Raw genomic sequence first — 22,314 nt, 5'->3', positions numbered from 1 at the left:
TAAAGGGTCAAACACTGTTATATAAAATGCACTTTTTAAAGAACACCCAAAGCACAAGGTTGTTGCTGGTGGTATATACTAGTAATTATTCCTAACTGAGCTTAAAACACAAAATAAATGAATGAAGAATACAAAACATCTTATTTATTCTATATGAGGGATGCCACTCTCCAATGACTGATGAATAACTGAATCTAAACCCAAAGATTTCAAAACTATTTAAAATATTGCAAATTTTCTGTTAAGCCCTAAAATCGGATTATCACACATTGTTGATATACTGTTTAAAATTGCATAGCTATACATCTTAGAGTTTGTGTGCTGTAGCGTAAAACTGGATTGTAGACTAAAGTATTGATTTATCAATGAATAGGAGCAAACACGGTTCTGTTCACTTCTCCTGTTGACATCGACTCATAACAACGAGAAGACTGGGTCAGGACTTTATGAATCTTCAATTATATACCCCGTAGACTAATTCTCGGGATTTTAATGACCAAGGTGTAGACCTGAAAACTGAGAAGTTTGCAATATTGGTCGGATTCGTTTGTTGCATCAGCACGAGAACAAATCTCTATGCCTAGAAGTGGAATCACTCTTGTCGTTGCTTAAATCATATAAGGTTTGTTATTTGGAGCTAGATATATTAGAGGATATTTTATTAGTATTCTGCAAAGTCGACTTTGTTCATCGGTGATAAAGGGAGGGTTCCGTTACATCAACATGGACAATTAATGGATGGGAAGTTCTAACTTCTCGCAGACAAGGTCAGTATGTCTGACTGTACATTGGATCAAACCTCGTGATGTATGATTTGTGAGTTAGTTTTAAAAAAAAAAAAAAACATGCTGACATGCCCAACCATTTGTAAAGAGTAGTAAATGGGTTTTCAAGATGGACAGTGTAGAGGCCATTCTGGATATGCAAGTGGCATCATTTAATTTTGGACCAACTAGACATGATAAAACGTCTTTAAATAATAAAACCATGATGTTTATTCGACTTTCTGTTTGGGGGATGTAGACTTTCAATGTCTGACATCACCACCATTACAATAGCAATATCAAGATTCTCAAGACTGGACAACATAATACTATTTTTATTTAGGACTAACGAAATATCAAAAGAAGTTTTTCAGTGAAAATCATAGGATGATAAGATCATCCATTCTTGAGGAGTAGTGACAATGTGATTTCCGATAATGATGTCTCAGTTGTATAATATTTAGAATTAACTAGATTATGAAGTGAATATGTGTATAAGTTTCATGACAAATGTCCATGTAGTTTATGATTATTACTAATACGACTTTTATGCAAACGGGGATGTACGGACAATGGTTAACAATGGAAGACAAAGGAGAGACTATTATATAAGCCCTTCTGGTCTGCGACCTGCAGGTCTACAAACCTAAAGTATATGCAAACGTTTAATCTAGAATATACGGACGATATGCATACATGTTCCAAGTTATCCTTTGTAATGTTTTGTTTTGTGTTGGAAGAAAGAACAAAAATTAGCGATAAAGAGTTGGGATAAGTCAAGGCCATCAGGACTCACTATATGCCAAATCAACTGCCTTCTTCACTCCAACTCAAAATAAATATGAATGTTCGTTTGCATTTATTACATACCCCTCTATTGTGCTTTCTCAATAATGTATGAACTAAATTCGAAATTAATAAGAATTTGTACATGTTTAATTCTTTGCATCAGTGAGTACTGATTCACGAACATTCGTCACAAAACCTAAATACGTCAAGTGTGTGATATGAAAATACAAACTGTACATCCATATCAAACACAAGATCAGTAATGTACATTAAGAGGTTCCGCAGTAAATGATAAGTATGTAATGATAAAGTTTAAAATGAATTTCCCGTGAGTTACCGAGGAAAGGCAATTGTCAGGCAAATTTTCTATAGGTGCTTGCTTCTTTTTCAGTGGAACTTGATATACTGTGTGTACACTTTCCCCCACACCTACCTTATGTGTCGACATGGAAATGCTCTGGTCCCTTGGGTGCTCAGTTTGGGGTACAGGACGAGCGATAACTGTTTCTTTACTGGATGAAGAATCCGATGTGGAATCCGATAAGGACTTATCACTCTGTTACAATGAAGAACAAATGTCATCAATGAAATATGTGATCTTACACAAGTGTTCATATGATAAGAAATTAAGGGCAAATATAGAAAAGAATGTACCTACGAATGCCATAATCTTTTGGAAGAGGTATATTACTTATATTCAGCTAATTTTAAAAATGTCAACAACATCAAGGTATTCGACTTAAACCAGTTGTCAGGATAATGTCCCAGGTTGTGCGAATTGCTTGAAATGAATATTGCTATCAATCTGATTCATCCATGCTAACCGTCAACACATAGTCCCAACACTTACAATTGCTGGATTAAACCAGACAGCTTATGCTAATTAACTAATTAACATGTAACGCAATTATGTGTTCCGAAACTCCACCGTATATCTAACTGTATTTATAAAAGAAGGCTACTTCCGACTTAATGTTTGCATGATCATAGTAAACACTGGATTTGAAGTATGATTAATATCTGATTCCAGATAAAATAATACAGTATCTGCTGTTAAATCGAACTAATATGAGATTTGTCTCTAAACACTGACCTAAACTTTATCAATATTGTTTCCATAAAATGACATACAGCTTTCGCTCAAATCAAATATAATTTCAAGAATTGTAAAACGACCAGTGTAATTCCAAGTAATATCTTTTGCTGTTCTTAATTCATCAGCACGTCCCCTTTTTGCACCAAGCCATACGACGCGTGGTTAGAAAAATTCACTGTCGATCCAGAGAATATCTATTATTATAAATAATCAAATAATAGTATTAGCAGCAAGTCATTGAACATGTAGTTTCATATTGTAGAAATAATTCGTGGCACAAGTGGAGAAATTAGATTGTAACGACTAAGGTGTTGACTTGAGAACTGTGAATTTCGCAGTATTTATAGGATTGATTTGTTGCTTCTTCACGAGATCATATATATATATATATATATATATATATATATATATATATATATATATATATATATATATATATATATATAGGCCTAGAAGTGGAATCAATATTGTTCTAACTTCTTTGAGACAATATCGCTGACTGTACATTGGAACAAAGGTCGTGATGTATGATTCGTGAGCTAATCCACAAACAATGGAAACATACTCAGGTTTAGATATTCCCAGATTCATATATATTGATTGATCTACTCGCAGTCTGTGTTTGCCATAATTCCTATTAAATACAGGGCTTTCTGGTATTTATATATGAAGTATAGAAGGTAATTTATATGTGAAACCTTAAGCCGGAATTATTAATGTTACTAAAACTTAATGTAAAGTTAGGTAGGTGAACCCTTATTCCCGTGCAAAGTATAGAACTTGTCAAAAAAATTTACTTGGAATAAAACGTATTCAATTCAAAATGCATATATGTAATGGAAGTAATATCTCCCAATCGAGTAGGCAGCTAAGATTGGAAATTGTTAGCTTATCATTGAACAAGATGACATAACAAGTGCAAGCCACTGATACATGATCAGGTCAGAGCAAATTACAATACAAAAATAATGAAATATACTTGGCTGTGACGGGAAATTGCTTAAAGATCACTCAAAAATCATTTGAACAAGACACCAGATGTACGGTATATTTGAATACTTTCACAGCGTACGGCCTAGGCACAATCACAAATAGTAATTAATAATTGATAGAACTTGACATCAAGTCCTTTTTTGTTACAGGAACCACTCTCATCTGATTTCCACCTCTACAAACATCTGTAATTTTGGAACTTTATTGCTAAAGAAGCCAATATGCATGGTGTCATCTTTATTATGCTGCGAGAAATGGGTTTTTGTGGTATTAGCTGTTCTCCTAATGTGTAATGATGAGGTAACGCATTTAAATAAGTTTTGCTCAAGAAGTTAACTACTGTACGTACCTGTATGACAAATATTTCCTCTAAATTGGTTAAACGACTTACCAACTCTTGATTTTCAGGCCTTTTCTCTAACACATGGTCCTCTACAATATCAGGTACTGTTTGCGGCTGCAATGGGATATCTTCCGTTTTCCACCCCCGCTCTATGTCTCTAATAATAAAAATAACAACAACAACAACAACAACAACAACAATAATAATAATAATAATAATAATAATAATAATAATAATCTTAATTAGGTATGGAAACCATGTAACTTAAAACCAAATTGGAGCAGCTTGTTATGATCGAACAACTGTAATTTATGACACAAATTGTGATGGATGAATTAATTGTATTATACTAAATACACTGCAGGGGGGAGGGAGGAACCACCTGCCACATGTGACAAGCGAATATTTATTTTGCCCGATATGTTTAATCTCTAATATATGAATGGCCATATTATAACACCAGATAAAAACACTTGCATCCACAACAACAACAATAAATTTGGATTTAACGCCTTTTGTCTGCACTCAAAGGCTGTACATGCTGCAAATAGTCCCTGTTAGGTAAATTGACCATATTCAGGACAGACGTGACCTTTTTTCCAATTTTCTTTTGCAATCGATTTGAAAAATGGACACTAAACTTTTGATAGCAATAATCAAAACAAAACGTTCCAGATGGCGTGGTAATGAAATTTTCCCACGATCGCAGCCAATCAGAAAAGAGAATACTGCTCATGAATTTCAGTAACTGATTTAGACTAGTCAGAATTACATTGTGATATGTTATCATGTTGTTCAGTATTAAATTGCACACACTATACATAAAGTGTACCATGTGATAATATATGATATCAAGTGAGCCGTTTCTTGTTTTAGTTTTTTTTTGTTTGTTTCAAAACTCACTGTTCCAAAACACTGCTTCAAAGGAATTTATCATTGTCTATTCCTAGCATCTACATAATAATGATTGGAAGTCATAGGCTTTGAGTACCCGCGCAGTGACAGCCAATTGTAGAAGCATTGATCGTGCATAAGTGATTACCTTGATTAGTCACTACAGTTTATTTCTTTACACGAAAATAATGAAATGCACTCATCTAACCCCTACATTCAATCACATGTATATACACAGTTAACATGTTGAGGGTAACCCATCATAACATACAATGTATAATGAGTAATATGACAATTGCAACAGTATATACATTTATTTATTCCTACATTCCACTGCACAGATCTGAAAGGGACTACTGTTTAAGCTTGGGTGGATATAGCATGAACAAATCTATGTGTTGATGATCTAAACACAAATCTTAACCCAGTCAAGTGTAAAATATAGGTCACATTGAAATTACACTTGGTAATACATGTGCTACACTAACAGAAATGCAATCAATTGTCAAGTTGCATGATTCGAACATGAGAATAAATTAACTCCAAACATACAATTCAGCAAAGTCACTGACGCAAGAAATAAAGATCAAAGAAAAATCTCTTTTTTAATAATGTTCTAGTATTTGTCAGGATGCATCATATCACCAAGACGTACGATTATCTGTAGGATATGTACGTATGGCATCTACAAATTTCCGGGTGGTCATGCCAAAATTCTCCTCACGAATTTTAAAGGTTCTAGGTATAAAATGATTTATACAAAGTGGAACAAATCTGAGCTAAAGTCACACAGTTAGCGAAAATTGTTGAGCCTTTTCCACTCCACCACCCTCCATTCAGAAAAAAACTAAGTCGTGTGACAAAACCCACTCCAAGTTGTTGCATATGCCTAGGAAGATATATTGGTTAGATTTGCTTAGGTTGTATATATGTGTATGCCTTAAATGTGAGGACGCTGACCCCAAAATATATACGCCGACACAGTTGCCAAGGAAGCACAAGATATCTCCTCAAACCACCAACGACACTGAGCAGAAATAACCCTAATCTTGTACACCACGAAACTGTTTTTCCTACCAGCGACATGTTTCATAATGTTTTAATATTGGTATGTAGGAGGCAATTCAACGATATGTGAACACCTTCCTTATGGGTGTTCTTGTTTGCGGCGGAAACATAATGAAGCTTGTAATTTAGGTCATTGTTCTCCTATTGAGTTATGGTGCAACTGCAAATGTTGTCCTATTGAGTTAAGACGCAACTGCGTGTTTGAGTTGAATATTTTCTCGCAACACAACCTTGTCAGAATCAATAACAAGTGGCAGCGGAACAGTTGCTAGTTCAACAGTAACCTACGCAAGCATTTTGATATTTGCGATGAGGCGGTCTACTTTCTAAAACCACGTGCTGCTGAATTTTGAGATCTTGTAAACATTCAGCTTTTGCAATAACAAATTAAATGTAAAATTATATTCGGCAATAATTAATAATCTAGAAAGATTACCTATTGCAGATCTTTATCTTGCGGCAGGCTACTATTATCAAAACTAAGAATCCAGCCAAACCACCTATCCCAATACCTGAAGAAAAAAATCATCGAACGAGACTGGTTAAAAGATCTCTTGAAAATAATGACATATACATACGATCGGGTAAATTGATTCTGCGTCATAAACATCTGTTTAAAATCTTAATTTCGGGCTGACAATTTACAGTTAAAATCGACTGTTGGTTTCGCCGAGAACATCTGCAGCTGCAGCTGGAACGCTTATCAACATTTGACTAGATGAATCACAATATTGATGACAACTTCGTCAACATAACTTAATTGTTTATAGATGATAACTCTTCTGTAACGTATATCTGATTTAATTCATATTCATTTTAATTTAATTGTTTGTCAGTTTTAAATCTTTATTCTATTATATGGTATTATAATGTAAATTTATTCACTAGAGATGATACTTCTATTCAGAAAATAGATGGACCTTGACTGTTAGTTTATAAACACCAGGTGTTGATCTAAATCCTGACCTTGTTTCAAAATGTGTAGCAATCTTCGCAATCAAGTTCTATTTTATTTCAAAATGATTGGCTTCGTCGGGGTCATTTTTGGTATAGTGACATAAACACGATCACGTGACGCACCCACCCCCACCCCCTTTGATTTCGCATTTCCGGTTTTTCCATTACTGCGCATTTGTTACTTTTAAAAGAGATGCGTAGGAGATTCCTCATTTTTGGGCTTTTTACACTGATGTCAAGTTATTTTGTTGTAGCCAGATTTTGAGCTATAATTTTCTTTAGATCAGTTGGATTTCAAAAGAATTAGTTTTTTTTTCTCCGCAAATATTTGAGGAGTACTCACACAGAAAATTTGGAAAGACGTTGCTTACAAATTTAATTTGGATTTCCGACACCGGAGCGTTATTATTTGTATTTCTGCAAGGAACTGTAAAAGACAACACATTACAGACTACAGAATACGTCATCGTCATTCATCTTGGATTTTCCATCAGGATTCGAACTTGACATTATTAGAACATTTATTACTAGGACTTTTGCAATTTAATTCGTGGATTAATCTTGAATTAGTTTTGGATTATTCTTGGATTACTTTAGAGTTTGGTTCTTGAAACCGTAAGTTCTTCTCCTTTTTTTCATTTGTATAGAATTTTTCCAAGGAAATAAATTATTTGTTAAATTTTAAAAACCTTTTTCTTTTCACTCTTTCTGGGTTACTGTTTATTCGAGCCAAAACACGTAACAGTGCACACTAACCTTCAGCAGCAGAGAGGGTGAACAGACCACTTAGGGGAATGGTCACCCTTGTGTTTTACCAAAAAAAATAGTGACCACTCATAGAGGTCAATTACCACGTCTACGATTATTGTTTGTCCCAAACAGAACCGTAGACGCCCCTCTCTGCTGCTATCAATATTGGGAATCATCATCTGAAACATGGGAATCTTCATCTGTTTCATCTTCATCTGAATCTTCGGAATTTGTTCTATGTTTCAAGTAATATTCAAGTTCTGATGGTGGTTTTTCTATTTTTGGATTTATGTTCTTTCTGTGTTTATAATATATCATCAAACTTCTGTATTCCTCTTCTGCTGATATTAATTAAATTATCATGTTATAATAAAATGGTACATCCAGAATCTCATACTGCAAGAACAGCACGAGAACGATTAGAAGCAATTAAAAAATTTCTTCCTGTCAAAGACTCATTTAGAAAAAATCTACAAGCGCAGCAAGAAGCAAAAGTTGAGTATGAAGAGGACACTAAAAAACTGTTTAAGCCCGTTACTGCGGCTACTGAACAAGTTACAACTGTCATCAAAGAAGATCTTCTTCCGGTATCAAAAAAAATAGCCAGAAGAACTAAACAGACAAGGGAGATTTTACGAGACCTTCCAACTGACATAGCTGCAGCTCAACCTCCACCTGTTGGTGAGGAAATACTTGAAGGTATTGGAGAACTTCTTACTGAAGTCGCCGATGTGAGAGAGAAACTTGCATCTAAATCCAAATCAGGTGGAGAGAGCTTAAAATTAATTGCAAGATTTAAAGAAGGAGTTGTTGAGGAAATTAGAAAAACTGAAAGAGAGAAATTACCTGAGATGATATCAAAAAATATATCTAATAAATCTAATTTTTTAAAACCCTTTTATGGAAAAACAAATGATGATGATTTCATTAAATGGATATATCGCGTATATTACAATAAAAAACAAGCTAGAGGTCAAGAATTTAAAAGATTTAATGAAGAAGTAAATAGACTTAGAGGGAGACGGGAACAACTAGGACAAGGAGAGTCCTCCCAGTATCAGCTTCCTCCACCTCTGCAACAAATAGAACAACAGCAATCTTCTTCGCCGCAGCAAAGGTTGAAGCCGGAACTTAAAAGGTCTAAAGAGCTACCTGGAAAATCAGCAGAGGAAAGATCACCCTTAAGACTATTTAAGAAAACAGCAGAAGAAGGAGCAACGGGAAGTGGTCTGGGAAATAATTTTGTTTGTCCTGATAATATCATTAATGATGTGTCACGGTTAGAAGTTCTCATAGGAGGAAAACGTGCCGGAAATAATTCACCAGAAATAACCAATGAAGCAGCTGATATTTGTCGGCGACTATTTCAAGGTGGTATCATGGATATTGGCGTTTACCGAGAACTTATTGATGAGCTCGTTGATGACTAGTTGTTAGATAAATGGTAAATAAAATAAGATGATTGTGCATGATAATCATCGTAAACCCACACAGGTTAGAGCGGTAAACTCACGATTACCAATCTATGAAGCAATTTACGGAAATGGACTTGGTGATGTCATTCGGGGATTATTCACGAGGATAGCTCCCAAAGTAGCACCTGTAGCAAAACAATTATCGATGAAGGCTATTGATATTGTTCGTGATAAAGCTCCTGGTGCAATTGTCAATGTTGCTGGTAAGGCGTTCTCGGCGATCAAAGAAAGATTATCACGATTATTGCGACGAAAACAACAATCACCGGTGAAACTGGCAAGTACTGAGGTGATGCCTGCAGATGTCAGTAAAATAATAAATCAAGCTGCAAATCAAAAACTAGCGGCGATATCTGAAGAAGCAGAAAAAAAATATAACAGCAAATTTAATAGCAGGAAGTGGTCTTCGTCGACGATGATCATCATTTGGAAAAATGGTAACTATAATAAAAATGTTCAGGCGCGAATCAGACCCAGCATTTGATATGGAGGCACCTGTCCTTAAGTACGAGTCAGTACGTGATTATCAGTTTTATTCTTATGACGCAAGACAACCAAATCATCCGGGGAGAATCGGATTACAGGTTCATGATACAAGTAGATATTTCTTGCCCGCTGAAGCGTTTATTGAAGTAGAAGGTACACTTGTAAAGGGGGATAATACGGCATATGGTGCCAATCTGCGTGTTGGTTTTGTCAACAACGGAATTATGGCACTGTTTGATAGCGCCACATACATGATTGATGGAAAAAATATTGAATCAATTCAGAAGGATGTTGATGTTGCTACAACAATAATTGGTCTGGCGAGATATTCTGACGACTTTACAAGATCAGCTGGTCCAACAATGATGTTTGCTAAGGATATTACCAACAACGCTGATCATGTTCAGTATACCAAAGTACGAACACCAGTAGGTACTGCATCTGATCCACAACCGGTTGCTGATGGTCCTGAATATGCAGCCAGACCAGCTGCTGCTTTTGATATTGTAGGAAGCGTTAATGCGACTTACAACTTAGGGTTTGCAACACGCCGATCAGCGCTGTCGGGAGGTGATAGAAATTTTTTGTGTGCAATTCCATTATCTCACATCTTTGGATTTTGCAGAAATGTTAGAAAGGTCATCTTTGGAGCTAAACACACAATTGTGCTCGTAAGAAAAGGTGATGATAATGATGCAATCTGGCGAGGTGATGGTGTTGCTGATGCTGGTAAAGTAAATATATCAAAACTTTCATTGTGGATGCCAGTAATGACTCCATCTATTACTGAGGAACAAAAATTACTATCTTTTATGGATCAAGGTGGTAAATCATTGCTATCATGGTTAACAGTAACCACAGATGCTGCTCAAAGCAATATTAATGGTTTATTTACATGGCATATAGCATCACAACAGGGTGTTTCTGCACCACGACATATTTTTATTGCACTACAAGATAATGCTCGGACGAATAATCAACAACGTTCACATATGATATTTGACAACCTTGGAGTTAATGAAGTTTCCTTACGGATAAATGGACATCAAGAACCAACAGAAAATATACAACTAAATTTTGATCAAAATCACGTAGCGCGTGCATATCATCGTTTAATGTCATTCATGGGACGTGATCAAAATATAGATACCGGCTTGCAAATATCACAACTAGATTTTACAGGTCTATATCCGATTTATTATTTTTCACTAGAACATCTTGATTTATCCAAACAATCTGTTGTTGATATACACTTTCGAGCTCATGTTACTAACCCTCCTCCTGATATAGCTGGTCCACCAATTGTTCGCGGCGCCTACAAAGCGATCGCGGTCATACTTAGCGACAAGGCCATGTTACTTGAAGGTGGCAGTGGTCGAATGAGGGTCGTTGATGCACCGGTGGAAAATCTTTAATCGTGTTATTTAGAAAAATATATTTTATATAAAAATGTCGTATAGTCATGTTAATGTTACTCTGACCCCGGGTCAGGTAAAAAAGCTTCAATCAAAAACCGCCAACAAATGCGGAACTAAAATATCACTAAAACGAGATCATATTAGTGGTGGTCCAAACAAATTATCGTTGACAAATAATCAGATTAAACATTTCAATAAAGCCCTAGAATCAAAAACTGGAGTTCAATTCCATCTCTCCCCGAGCGCCATCAAAGACATGGTTAAAACGGGTGGTATATTCCCACTACTTGCGGCCATTCCGGCATTAATAGCTGCAGCTGCTCCAGCCGTAGCAAAAGCGGCCGCGTTAGGTGCTGTTGGAACAGCAGTTGGAATGGCACTAAAGAAAGCAACAGGGCAGGGGTACAAAAAAAAGGGACGCGGTCTAAGATTACCGGGATCTCGTTGGGGGAGAGGCCTAAGGCTTCCAGGATCATTTCGTTAGATGCTCCAGCATCAAATTTTGATTTACTTGATGCTGCTAAAAAATTAAAAATATCCGCCTTTAGAGGTGTTTTTATGCGAGATCAATTACCGAAACAACCAAACAAACTAGAAACAGGTATTATTAATCTTGACAAACGTTCTGGACCCGGTACTCATTGGGTATCATACGCGGTTGATCCGCGTGGAATTGTTTATTTTGATTCGTACGGGTTAGCTCCACCTGTTGAATTTATCAAGTATGTCGCACCACTCCACGCAACAACTAGCGGTTATAAAGTTTGGTATTCAACGCTACCCACACAAACAATGACAGATCCGCCAATATGCGGCCGTGAAGTAATTAATGTACTCGATGCTATATCAAAATCATCCAGGCCACCACATAAAGTCGTGCACGATTATACAAGCAACCGATATGTTGCGCGTAAAGCATTTTAAACAACGGATCTTATTATAATGGTTGACATTTACGGAAGATCTTCTACTAGTAAGAAAATAAAATCCGACGTTGATCTGTCAAAGTATGCGACTAAAGATGACCTCGCTGATATTATGAACTTTGCTGGAGTTGATCCAGATGAGGTTGTTATTTTTCAAGATCGATATGGTAAACTAAAAACCAGCAATATCAAATGGAATGATATAGTCCGGCGAGTACTTGGTGCAGTTACAGATAATATTCCCGTGTTTACTGATAGCGGCAAAATCAGAGATTCAAGTGTATCATTAGCAACCATCAGAGATGAAATTGCAAAAAGTGTTGCTAATCGCGTGAGAAACACCGGTGACACAATGACAGGTGAACTCAGCATGAACGGAAATAAAATAGTAGTTTTAAGAGATCCAACATCTGACGAAGACGCAGCAACAAAAAAATACGTCGACACCGTAGACGGTAAATTATCCACGTTACGGGCTGAGTATGACGTTCACGCAGGAACTTTTGGAAGATTTCGAAGAAATTTTCAAAAAACCGATGATACCATAGATAAATTCTTCGGTACTCCACGCGCCATTGACATGAAACTCGTTGATATCAAAACTGACCTAGACACGATCAAACAAACACAGCAAGACGTCGTAGCGGGAATTCCTGAGATTGTCAGTAAAACCAATTTGATTAAAATTCCAGCTGCAATAACTCCCGGGCATATCACAAACATCGTATGCACGGTATCATCGGGATTTGCAACATGGTCTCAGCAGAATAATACTATCAAATATACCGCAACAGTCACTGGCGTGTACAGGCTATCTGTGTTTAGTGCTGCAAAATTTGAAATATTTACAACGTTTCCATGGCGTCATTCCACCGACAGGTTTTCCGGAGTTGTATCTGTTGTATTAAATATCGGAACCGAAGAAATATTTATTCTGGACGCAGCTGATAAGAAATTAACCGCAACATCCTTCTGGTGGTGTTTGGAATTTGTAGCTGAAACACCTCAATTGGTTACTGTATAAAAATATATATGGACGGTGCACAATACAGATACAATCAAGCGCGTGAATGGCAGGCTGCGCTAAAAGATCAAGTTGATCAATATACAGTAAAAGTAAAAAAATATCGACGACGATTGGTTATCGTTGATGTGATTGTTTATTCAGTATCCGCTGTTGTTGCTGGAACCGGTGTAATATTATCAGCGTTAACAACGATGGCACCAGTAGCTGTAACTATTTGTATTTCAGCAGCAACAACTATTGCAGGTGTGCTTGGTATCATCACAAAAAAAATATGTACTTGTACGAACGAAAAATTATCCGATTACAAAATAAAATTACATACAGCGACGGTAGCATACTCGAAATTATCTTCGTTGTTATCAGCGAGTCTCAGTGATGGAATTATATCTGATTTCGAATTTTCAATGATGACCAAAATATACGATGAAGGTATTAAAGATACAAGTATCAATAATGACAGAATTACTCCAGCAGATCGTGACCAACACAACTCCGCCAAAGATAACGATGATCTCGGTAAGTTCAACTAATCCTGAATTTAGTGTTAATTTTCCTACTGCAATTCCAGTAAAAGAAATAGCACTAGCACAATTACGGGTATATTACAGCTGGCCAAATATCAGATCAAAATCATTTAATGGTACACCAGCAAATAATTCGCTCGTATTTACTAACAACAACAAACCCGATGGAACACCTGACTGGGTTGTTGTTGGAATACCAACCGGCAGTTACCAGATTGAAGAGATCGGTGAGGAATTTGCGCGTAGAATAAAATCAATAACAGGAAAAGAATCAAAAATATCAATAAACGTTCACGAGCCGACGTTGTCCTCGACGGTTGAAATAAACTCGCCTGATTATGCCGTTGATATTTATCAGTCCACGATAAGATCCGTACTAGGTTGGCCTGAAATATCACCACCGATAACACCGATACCACCAGAACCGAAAAAGTCTGATTATGTCACGGATAGACAATCATATCATGAAATTAATCCATCATACAGGGAACACCTACGTATTATAAAAAATAAATCAATGCTTCACAATTTTGTCTTCTTCGGTAGAGTTGAGGCATGGTTTTTTAAAAATCCGGGAGAAACAGGACGTCATATGGGTTTTTATCGAGAAACGATTATTAGATTTTTTCAGGAAATCAATCAAGAGTGTAAAAAACAACTAGATCAACTAAATCAATATTTTAACGAACATATTTTTGACATATCAGCGTCATCGCGTGAAAAAATCATCACGTGTGTAGAAATATTAAATCAGCTTATATCAGATATGGAATATATTAATAACCGAATAGTTCAGGAGATGCTTATTATTTTAGAATCATCTGAAAATCCTGAAGCAAAAGCATGGTTAGAAAAATATAAAATAACAGAAGCCGATGTACCAAATTATAAATTTCCCGGGTATAGTGTAACCGAGTTAAGAAAATCTATCAATGATGTCATTGATGAGTTTTTTCCTAAAATACTCGATGCATGGAGAAAATTAATTCCACCTCCAACTGTTCTTAGACATGATAATGATCCACATGGCGGAGGAAGACACGTATCCCCGCGGATCGTTAATATAACACCGACGGTCGCGGTCAATCTGGTTTGTGACGTAATCGATGGCAGCTATCAAATAGATCTCGGAAGATCAAATCAAGCTCAACAAGGATACATCCTGTACACGTTCACACCACAAGTTCCCCCTGGAAATTTAATCGTGCAAGAACCAACTAATCCCGTGTATTTACGGTGTCACAATAATATGTTAACGCGAATCAATTTTAAACTCACAGACCACCTTAATCGCTTGATTGACATACGTGAAGAAGAGCTTGTAATAAATCTGTATGTAAAGTCCTAGGACTTTTGTCGTAAGGATTTCTGTCTAAGGACTTCCGCCGTAAGGATTTCTGTCGTAGATCTTCATGTGGAGGAGGGTTTTTACACGCGAGGATTTCTTAACAGTTAGAAGAACATTTGTAACAGAGATCAGAATCAAATTCGATCAACTTAAAAAAATATTTTATTATTACTGGCACAAATTTGTGTTTGGTACAAATTAATCGGCCCCAGGCAACTAAAAAAGCTAGTCAATGAAAGTAAAATTAAAATTTCTATCACAAAAAAAAATAATATTTATTAATTTTCCAGATTTTTACTGAAATTGTACAAATTACTTGATTTTGACTACCAACTACCCCCTCAGAAACATAAAAATGCACGAACTACTTGATTTTGACTACCAACTACCCCCTCAGAAACATAAAAATGCATGAACTACTTGATTTTGACTACCAACTACCCCGTCAAAATCAAGAAAGTTCTAACCTTGTCAAATTGTTCCTAACAAATTTTATTTATTATAAATTAATTTTATTTATTAATAATATTATTTTTACTGAGATTTTTATTTTTTTTTACTAAAATACAACGAAATTGCTCAATTTTCCTGATTTTGACTACCAACTACCCCGTCAGAAATCAAGTAGTTCGTGCATTTTTCTTTGATTTTGACTACCAACTACCCCGTCAGAATCAAGTAATTTGTGCATTTTTCTTGATTTTAGTTTAAAAAAATAAATCCTCAGTAAAAATAAAATTTATAATAAATAAAATTTATAATAAATAAAATTTATTAGGAACAAATTTGACAAGGTTAGAACTACTTGATTTTGACTACCAATACACGTGGTCAGCGTTGACTTGGACCCCAGTTACCAAAACTTTCATTTTCATTATCACCAGTAACGAAGTTACCTTGGATCGTTTCACGATCTAACATTATTTTTCTTAATAGTCTTATGCGAGTACTAATCGTTTTCTTTGCCTCATACTCGTGGGATAATAACGATTTAATTCTTTCTACGGCGGTAGAAAGAGGAACGAACTCCTTCACATGATCATCTTCTACGGTAGCTAGCGACTGAAACATTGCCGATTGAATCCGTTTCATGAGCCTGTATTCAGATGATAGTGTGTGTGTCCCCATGGTTTTACGTTCTTGTAAAATCTCAAAGTCAGAAACTATTTTTTCAGGATTAAGTTCATCAGATATATTAATTCCATCTTTTTTTAATTTTTTAATAGCGACAATTACATCATTGATATTTTCATGGTTCATTATATAATATATAAATCTTTAAAATAAAAAAAATATCCCTAGAACACCTATCGAGTGTATTAGCGAGTTCGTCGGGATGTTTCAGGGACAGCACAGCCAAGAACTCGTAGCTTGCCACCGCAATCTACCAAGTTCATTAGGCAAATATTCCCTCTACGAGAGCCCCTAACCCGCCAAACAACGGTCTAGAGGCCCAAGAGGGAGGACAGCACAACCCTCATTAAACTCGTAGCTTGCCACCGCAATCTACCAAGTTTAGAGGATATACATATAACATATAACTAACTAAGGACAGCACAGTCCTCATTAAACTCGTAGCTTGCCACCGCAATCTACCAAGCTTAGAGGATATACATATAACATATATACAATGAATGAAGAGCCCCTATCGAGTGTATTAGCGAGCTCAGATTATGAATGAAACGGCACTAACTAAGGACAGCACAAGGACAGCACAGTCCTCATTAAACTCGTAGCTTGCCACCGCAATCTACCAAGTTTAGAGGATATACATATAACATATATACAATGAAATGGTTATATACAATGAAATGGTTATATACAATGAATGAAGAGCCCCTATCGAGTGTATTAGCGAGCTCAGATTATGAATGAAACGGCACTAACTAAGGACAGTACAAACATATACGCTCAGCAAAATCACACCCACAATAATTAATCCAGTGGGTGATACGAAAATATGTATCAACCACAAGTCAATATTGTGGTTTGTGAATTTGCTGAGCGGAGGGGTTCTTGCGGTTCCCCCCACTATTATAAAAATCGCAATTATGCGCACCACCGACAAATTGTCAGCCATGGGGATTCGATCCTGGACCGCGAGCGCCACAGTCCACTACCATACTGATCGAGCTATCAAACATTGTTACGAACATATGTTTCGGAAGTTAATATATAGCTAGCTATATAGCTAAGGAACCAATATTTACAGTAAACAGCGGTTTCTGAATAATAACGGTTTCTGTATTTAACAGTTTCTGTATTTGTAGCGGTTTCTGTATTTATAACAGTTTCTGAATAATAACAGTTTCTGTATTTATAACAGTTTCTGAATAATAGTTTCTGTATTTATAACAGTTTCTGAATAATAGTTTCTGTATTTGTAGCTAGTTTCCTAAGCAGACCGAAAATCAATAATAACAGTAGCATTAATGCACCAGTCAAAGAACTTTCCAGAATTGTAAGTTCAGTGAACACACAACTGCAGGTCAATTACAATGAGTAACGGTTTCTGTTTCACACACAGCTTCCTACGGATCAATAATATTATCATGTGTTGTATGATGGGGAAATATTTAAAAAACATAAATAATACTTATGAGTCTAATGAGTTAGGTTCGTCGGCACTATACGATGTAATTAGTTAAACTGACTAATTACAATCATAAAAAACCAACCATCTACGAAGAAAACTATATATTACAAAGTAATCTCCCTTATGTAATCAAAAATTCAGTAGTGTATGGAGGACCTACTGTGACATAAATTAAAAAATTAATTCAATGTGGTGATGATAGTTAATAATGTGGTGATGATAGTTAATAATGTGGTGATGATAGTTATTGATACTGAAAGATGATTTTCTGCTTATATTTTTTCGAGAGAGCAGATCTGGTTATATTTTCTGCCACTCTTTGTACTGAACGCGAGTTAATATCAAAATATGTCGCAGCCGCGTTCATAGACTGAAACATAATTACTTTACCGGTTTCTATGTTTGTAGAAATTACCCCCCTCTTTCCGATTGTCTTATATCTTCCTGTATTACCACATGCAGAGTTCACGCTTCGAGTGACAACACGAAGGTTGGATAAATTATTGTTTTGAGGATTTCCATCAATATGATCAATAACAAGACCGTCATTGATCAAACCCTTGTGACACTCGTATGTAAATCTATGACATAGATATCTTCTCTTTCCAACTGTAAATCTAAGATAGCCAGTATTAGAAACATTACCAACTGGTCTCTTCAACTTGCGGTGCCTGATGATACCATTAATATTTGATTCATAGTTTGTTATGACAGGATGTGGGACAAATATATTTTGCTCCATTATAATAATATTATATGTTTAAATCATTGTTTGTCTGAAATCTTGATATATAATCCCTCACGGATTTTATAGCGTTTTCACCGCTATTATTTTTTTTGTCATAATATCTTTTAAGCTCTCTGAACCGTTTCCCGCCGCACTTCCCACATAATTCTGTCTTTCCTCGCACTCCAATACCACACCGTAGACATGGTATTGGTCCTAGACTTCCTCGTCGTATGTTTTGTGAGTGCATCCAACAAAATTCCTTTCTACAGGATTTGTTGCATCGATTTACTGAGCCGATCATCAACCATCTACATTGGGACATTGTATATATATAATTTTCTTTATTTAAATATTTGTTTTAATTATATGAACGAGTTTGAGAGATTATCCCAAACTAGGCCTGTTAAGTATAAATTCAACCTTGACAGATTATCTTCTGACTTGCCAGTACGAGATCTGGTTGATCCGAAAAATAAAAGTTTGATCTCGAAAATTCATGACGCTAAGAAAGAATTTTACACGGATGGTGCATCTCATACATGGTCAACGTTCAAGATTATACGAAACACTGACTTTGTCACGGACGCCACAATGAACGACAAGCGAGCGGCAACTATCATTAACTACATCGCTGAATACGAGGGCAATCAAAAATATTTCTTCAGAGTAAAATTTATTGTATTAACAGAAACAGATAGTTGGATTATCCGTGACAAATATGATCCTGTCCTTGGTAATAATAAAACTATCATATTAAGTAAAAATTCCAGACCGGGTCTATTGACTGGTATTGATAAACCGTATTATGAACGAGCATATCCTGTAACGGCGGTTATTTATGGAATTTATGAGATAAATAAAAAACCTAACGTTGATAAACTAGCGCCGATGAAATTTTCAAGGTTAAATTGTGTAGCTGAACGAGTAATAGAACACTTTACAAACGCGATGCGTGGAAATGGATTAACTGATTTAAGGCGTGAAAAAATAAACTCGTGGGCTGATTCAGTTAAGGATACTGGTGCTACAATAAAAGATGTTGCTGAGTTAGGAAAAATATTAAAATTTCCAATAACTGTGGCGACAATAACGGGAGAAGTACTGTACCAGTCGAAATATAAATCGAAAGGAGCTCCAATAAATATTATCGATCATAACGCGCACGCATGGACTAACGCAGTAACAATATTTCCACGTGATCGAACTGTTAGATTTTACCCCACAGAATTATCTGTGGCAGATATGTTTGATTTTATCAACGAAATAAGTAAAACCGATCCTGTATCGGTATGGTTATTCAAAAGTAATGAGGAGAGTGAATTTGATCAGTTTGTCAAACCGAACGGTGAAATATATCGCACAGAATCCCTCCATGACGAGATGAAAAATCTTGCGACGTTTTTACAGTGCAAGCACGCGGAAAATACTGACAAATTACTAACTAATTGTTTTACCGTTCCATCTGTTGCGGCTCATTTCGCCAGGGAACGAAATTCATGGAAACCAACACGATTTGATTTACTCGAGGACGTACGCGCAAGTTGCGTCGAATATTGACATGGCGGATTATGGAATACCAAATACAATTACAATGATGTTATTTCGGTTGATATGGTTGCATGTTATCCAGGAAGTTTTCTGGGATACGGAGATTGTTCTACGTACTTTGAAAGATTTGGTCACCCTACAAACGAGATGACGCGAGTGGCAATTAATGGACCATTACCTGATTTTGATCTGACTGGATTCGCCTGTATTGAGTCGTTCGAGTTTAACGAAAATCTTCACAAGATTTGTTATGTTTGGTTTGGCAGACATTTTTGTGAAAAACGTTGGGCACCTATAGTTTTGTTGCGATATATGCTAGATTGTGCGATACTGACATCGTTGGTGGTCAGTGAGGCAATTATATCATATCATGCACAGACCAAAGTTTGGTTGCCCATGTCAGATTCTGAAGTTATCAGCGAGTTTAAGGACGATATTCCTAATAAACTCAAAACCGCAAAAGATCTCGGTAGAAAAATTATAGGTAAATTTACTCAAGGTGGTGCATATGATTATAAAAGACATCACGCACGATTAATTTTAGATGATGCCGAGTACGATTTTATAATCGCTGATACAACGGCGAAAAATACATTTGTAAATCGAGAGAGTGTTTATTTATCCGACGGAACAAAATTAGGTACGATCGTTAGTTACATAAATGACGTATCCCCGCAATATACTCATCTAAGATCTTCCATGTTGGCTTATGTTTCTATAAATTTATTATCGATGATTAATAGATTTCCTGAGACCGCAGTCAGAGTCGCAACGGACTCGTTTTATATTTCAAGTAAATATTTAGAACCTGTTATGAAATTTACAAGTAATGATGAACGATGGGGTTCGTGGAGAATAAAAAGGAACTATTACACAATTACACAGAATCAGCAGATGTTCCAATGAGAGATGTTTATCGTGAGGGTAATAAAATATCAAAAATGTCGAAGGCACCATCGTTGAGTGATCCAATAACCAGATATAAGACAGTATATCTCAATGGACCTGGTGGATGCGGCAAAACAACTCGAACGATTAATGTTTTTAGAAATTCAGATATAATCGTGCTGACACCCACACATAGACTTGCACGTGAGATGAAACAGCGGCAAGTACAATCGTGTACGTATCATAGTTTCTTCCGATGGCGCGGGGATACATGGACTCTTGAGCGAATGGGAGAAAAATATATACCTAAAATAATTATTTGGGATGAGATATGCACGGTGTCATTGGATACATTAAAAATGTTTCTTGATTGGTTGTTGACGAAAAATACCGCCATAATAATGTGTGGCGATCATGGTCAACCGCCGCCCTTTGTTGGACCATCTCCACATGATTGGTTAAAAAATTTCGTTGATTATTACGAAGAAATAGATGATGATCATAGAGCTCTTGATGCAAATTTGAAGGAGTTTAAAAAATTAATCAGATTACAATCAAACAAAATTCAGTGTGAAATAATACGTGGAGTGATCTCAGAGACATCAATGAGTGATTTTTTGAACTCATGGAGACCCACCGATTTGATCGTAGCAAGTAGAAAAATAATCAGAGACGCTTTACAGCAGCAGTTATTTCAACTGCATAAAGAACAATATTCAGAACTACCCGTTCCGTTATGTTATAGACCATCAGATACACGAAAACAGAATATTAATGTTGATATTCCAGGACCCTTGACAGAGTCAAGGAAACAGAATCTCGTATTAAATGATATTGTCGCCGTTGATATCAGTGTGGTCGAAGATGCAATACACGCTGACAAATCTCCATGGGTGTTGGGATACGCCATGACAATCCACTCGTCACAGGGATTAACTATTTCTGATACACGAGTCTGGATTGTAGACGATCGCATCGAGTGGTCAAATTTAGTTTATTTGGCGGTATCGAGGGTCAGAAATATATCTCAATTACGTAGAATTATAATTCCTGAAATCGTTGATAAATTTAACATCATCGATGATGATATAATAAGAAAAAAATTAATCGGATACAAACAATCTGACAAAAAAAATAAACGTGACTTTGATCTTGATGTTGAATTTATTATTGAGTTAAAACAGCAGCAGAACAATCATTGCATCAGTTGTAATTGTATAATGTTATGGCGGTATTCGAGTAATGATTCAAGACAATTCACCGTAGATAGAAAAGATAATAGTCGCGGTCATACACGAGAAAATACCATGTTAACCTGTCTTGAGTGTAATCGACGTAGAGGCGCTAGCGCCTTGGGTGCTGGCACTAGTGCTAGTTAAGTGATCGAAATCACCGGAGTGATCGCGGTGGTAGTTGTGTATCCGCGGGAATTATTTGTAGTTGTTCACGTGTAAATCCACGTTGAGGAGCAGCTGAATCTAATCTGTAGATTGCGGGTCTGGAAACGCCTACATTTCTTCCAGTGGATCTTGTCACGGTAGATATTTTGTGTGTGGTAACACTCCAAATAGGATCAGTTGCTCTCGCGCTACCACCTTCAAGTTCACCAGGCTCATATAAATATCTGACTGTGACATCACCTAATATTTTTTGTTTTCCAGCATCTTTCCGTTGTGTTGGTATATTTTTTTTTG

The 22,314-nt window shown here is 36.2% G+C and overlaps 1 protein-coding gene across 1 annotated transcript in view; it reads right to left on the bottom strand.

Annotated features, from left to right (window-relative positions):
• Positions 1-22,314, bottom strand: part of LOC149792422 (uncharacterized) — a 181,429-nt gene that overhangs the window by 87,920 nt on the left and 71,195 nt on the right. The window contains exons 10-12 of the mRNA XM_089969571.1: positions 6,384-6,459; positions 4,034-4,142; positions 1,987-2,109 (exon numbers count right to left, since the gene is read on the bottom strand). Of these exons, the coding sequence (XP_089825697.1) occupies positions 1,987-2,109; positions 4,034-4,142; positions 6,384-6,459 (308 nt within the window). The remainder of the gene's footprint in view (positions 1-1,986; positions 2,110-4,033; positions 4,143-6,383; positions 6,460-22,314) is intronic.

The sequence above is a fragment of the Sinohyriopsis cumingii genome, chromosome 9 (assembly GCF_028554795.1).
Source record: "Sinohyriopsis cumingii isolate HCF-2022 chromosome 9, ASM2855479v2, whole genome shotgun sequence".
NCBI classification, from domain to species: domain Eukaryota; kingdom Metazoa; phylum Mollusca; class Bivalvia; order Unionida; family Unionidae; genus Sinohyriopsis; species Sinohyriopsis cumingii.
This window is presented reverse-complemented; position numbering and strand designations above follow the sequence as displayed.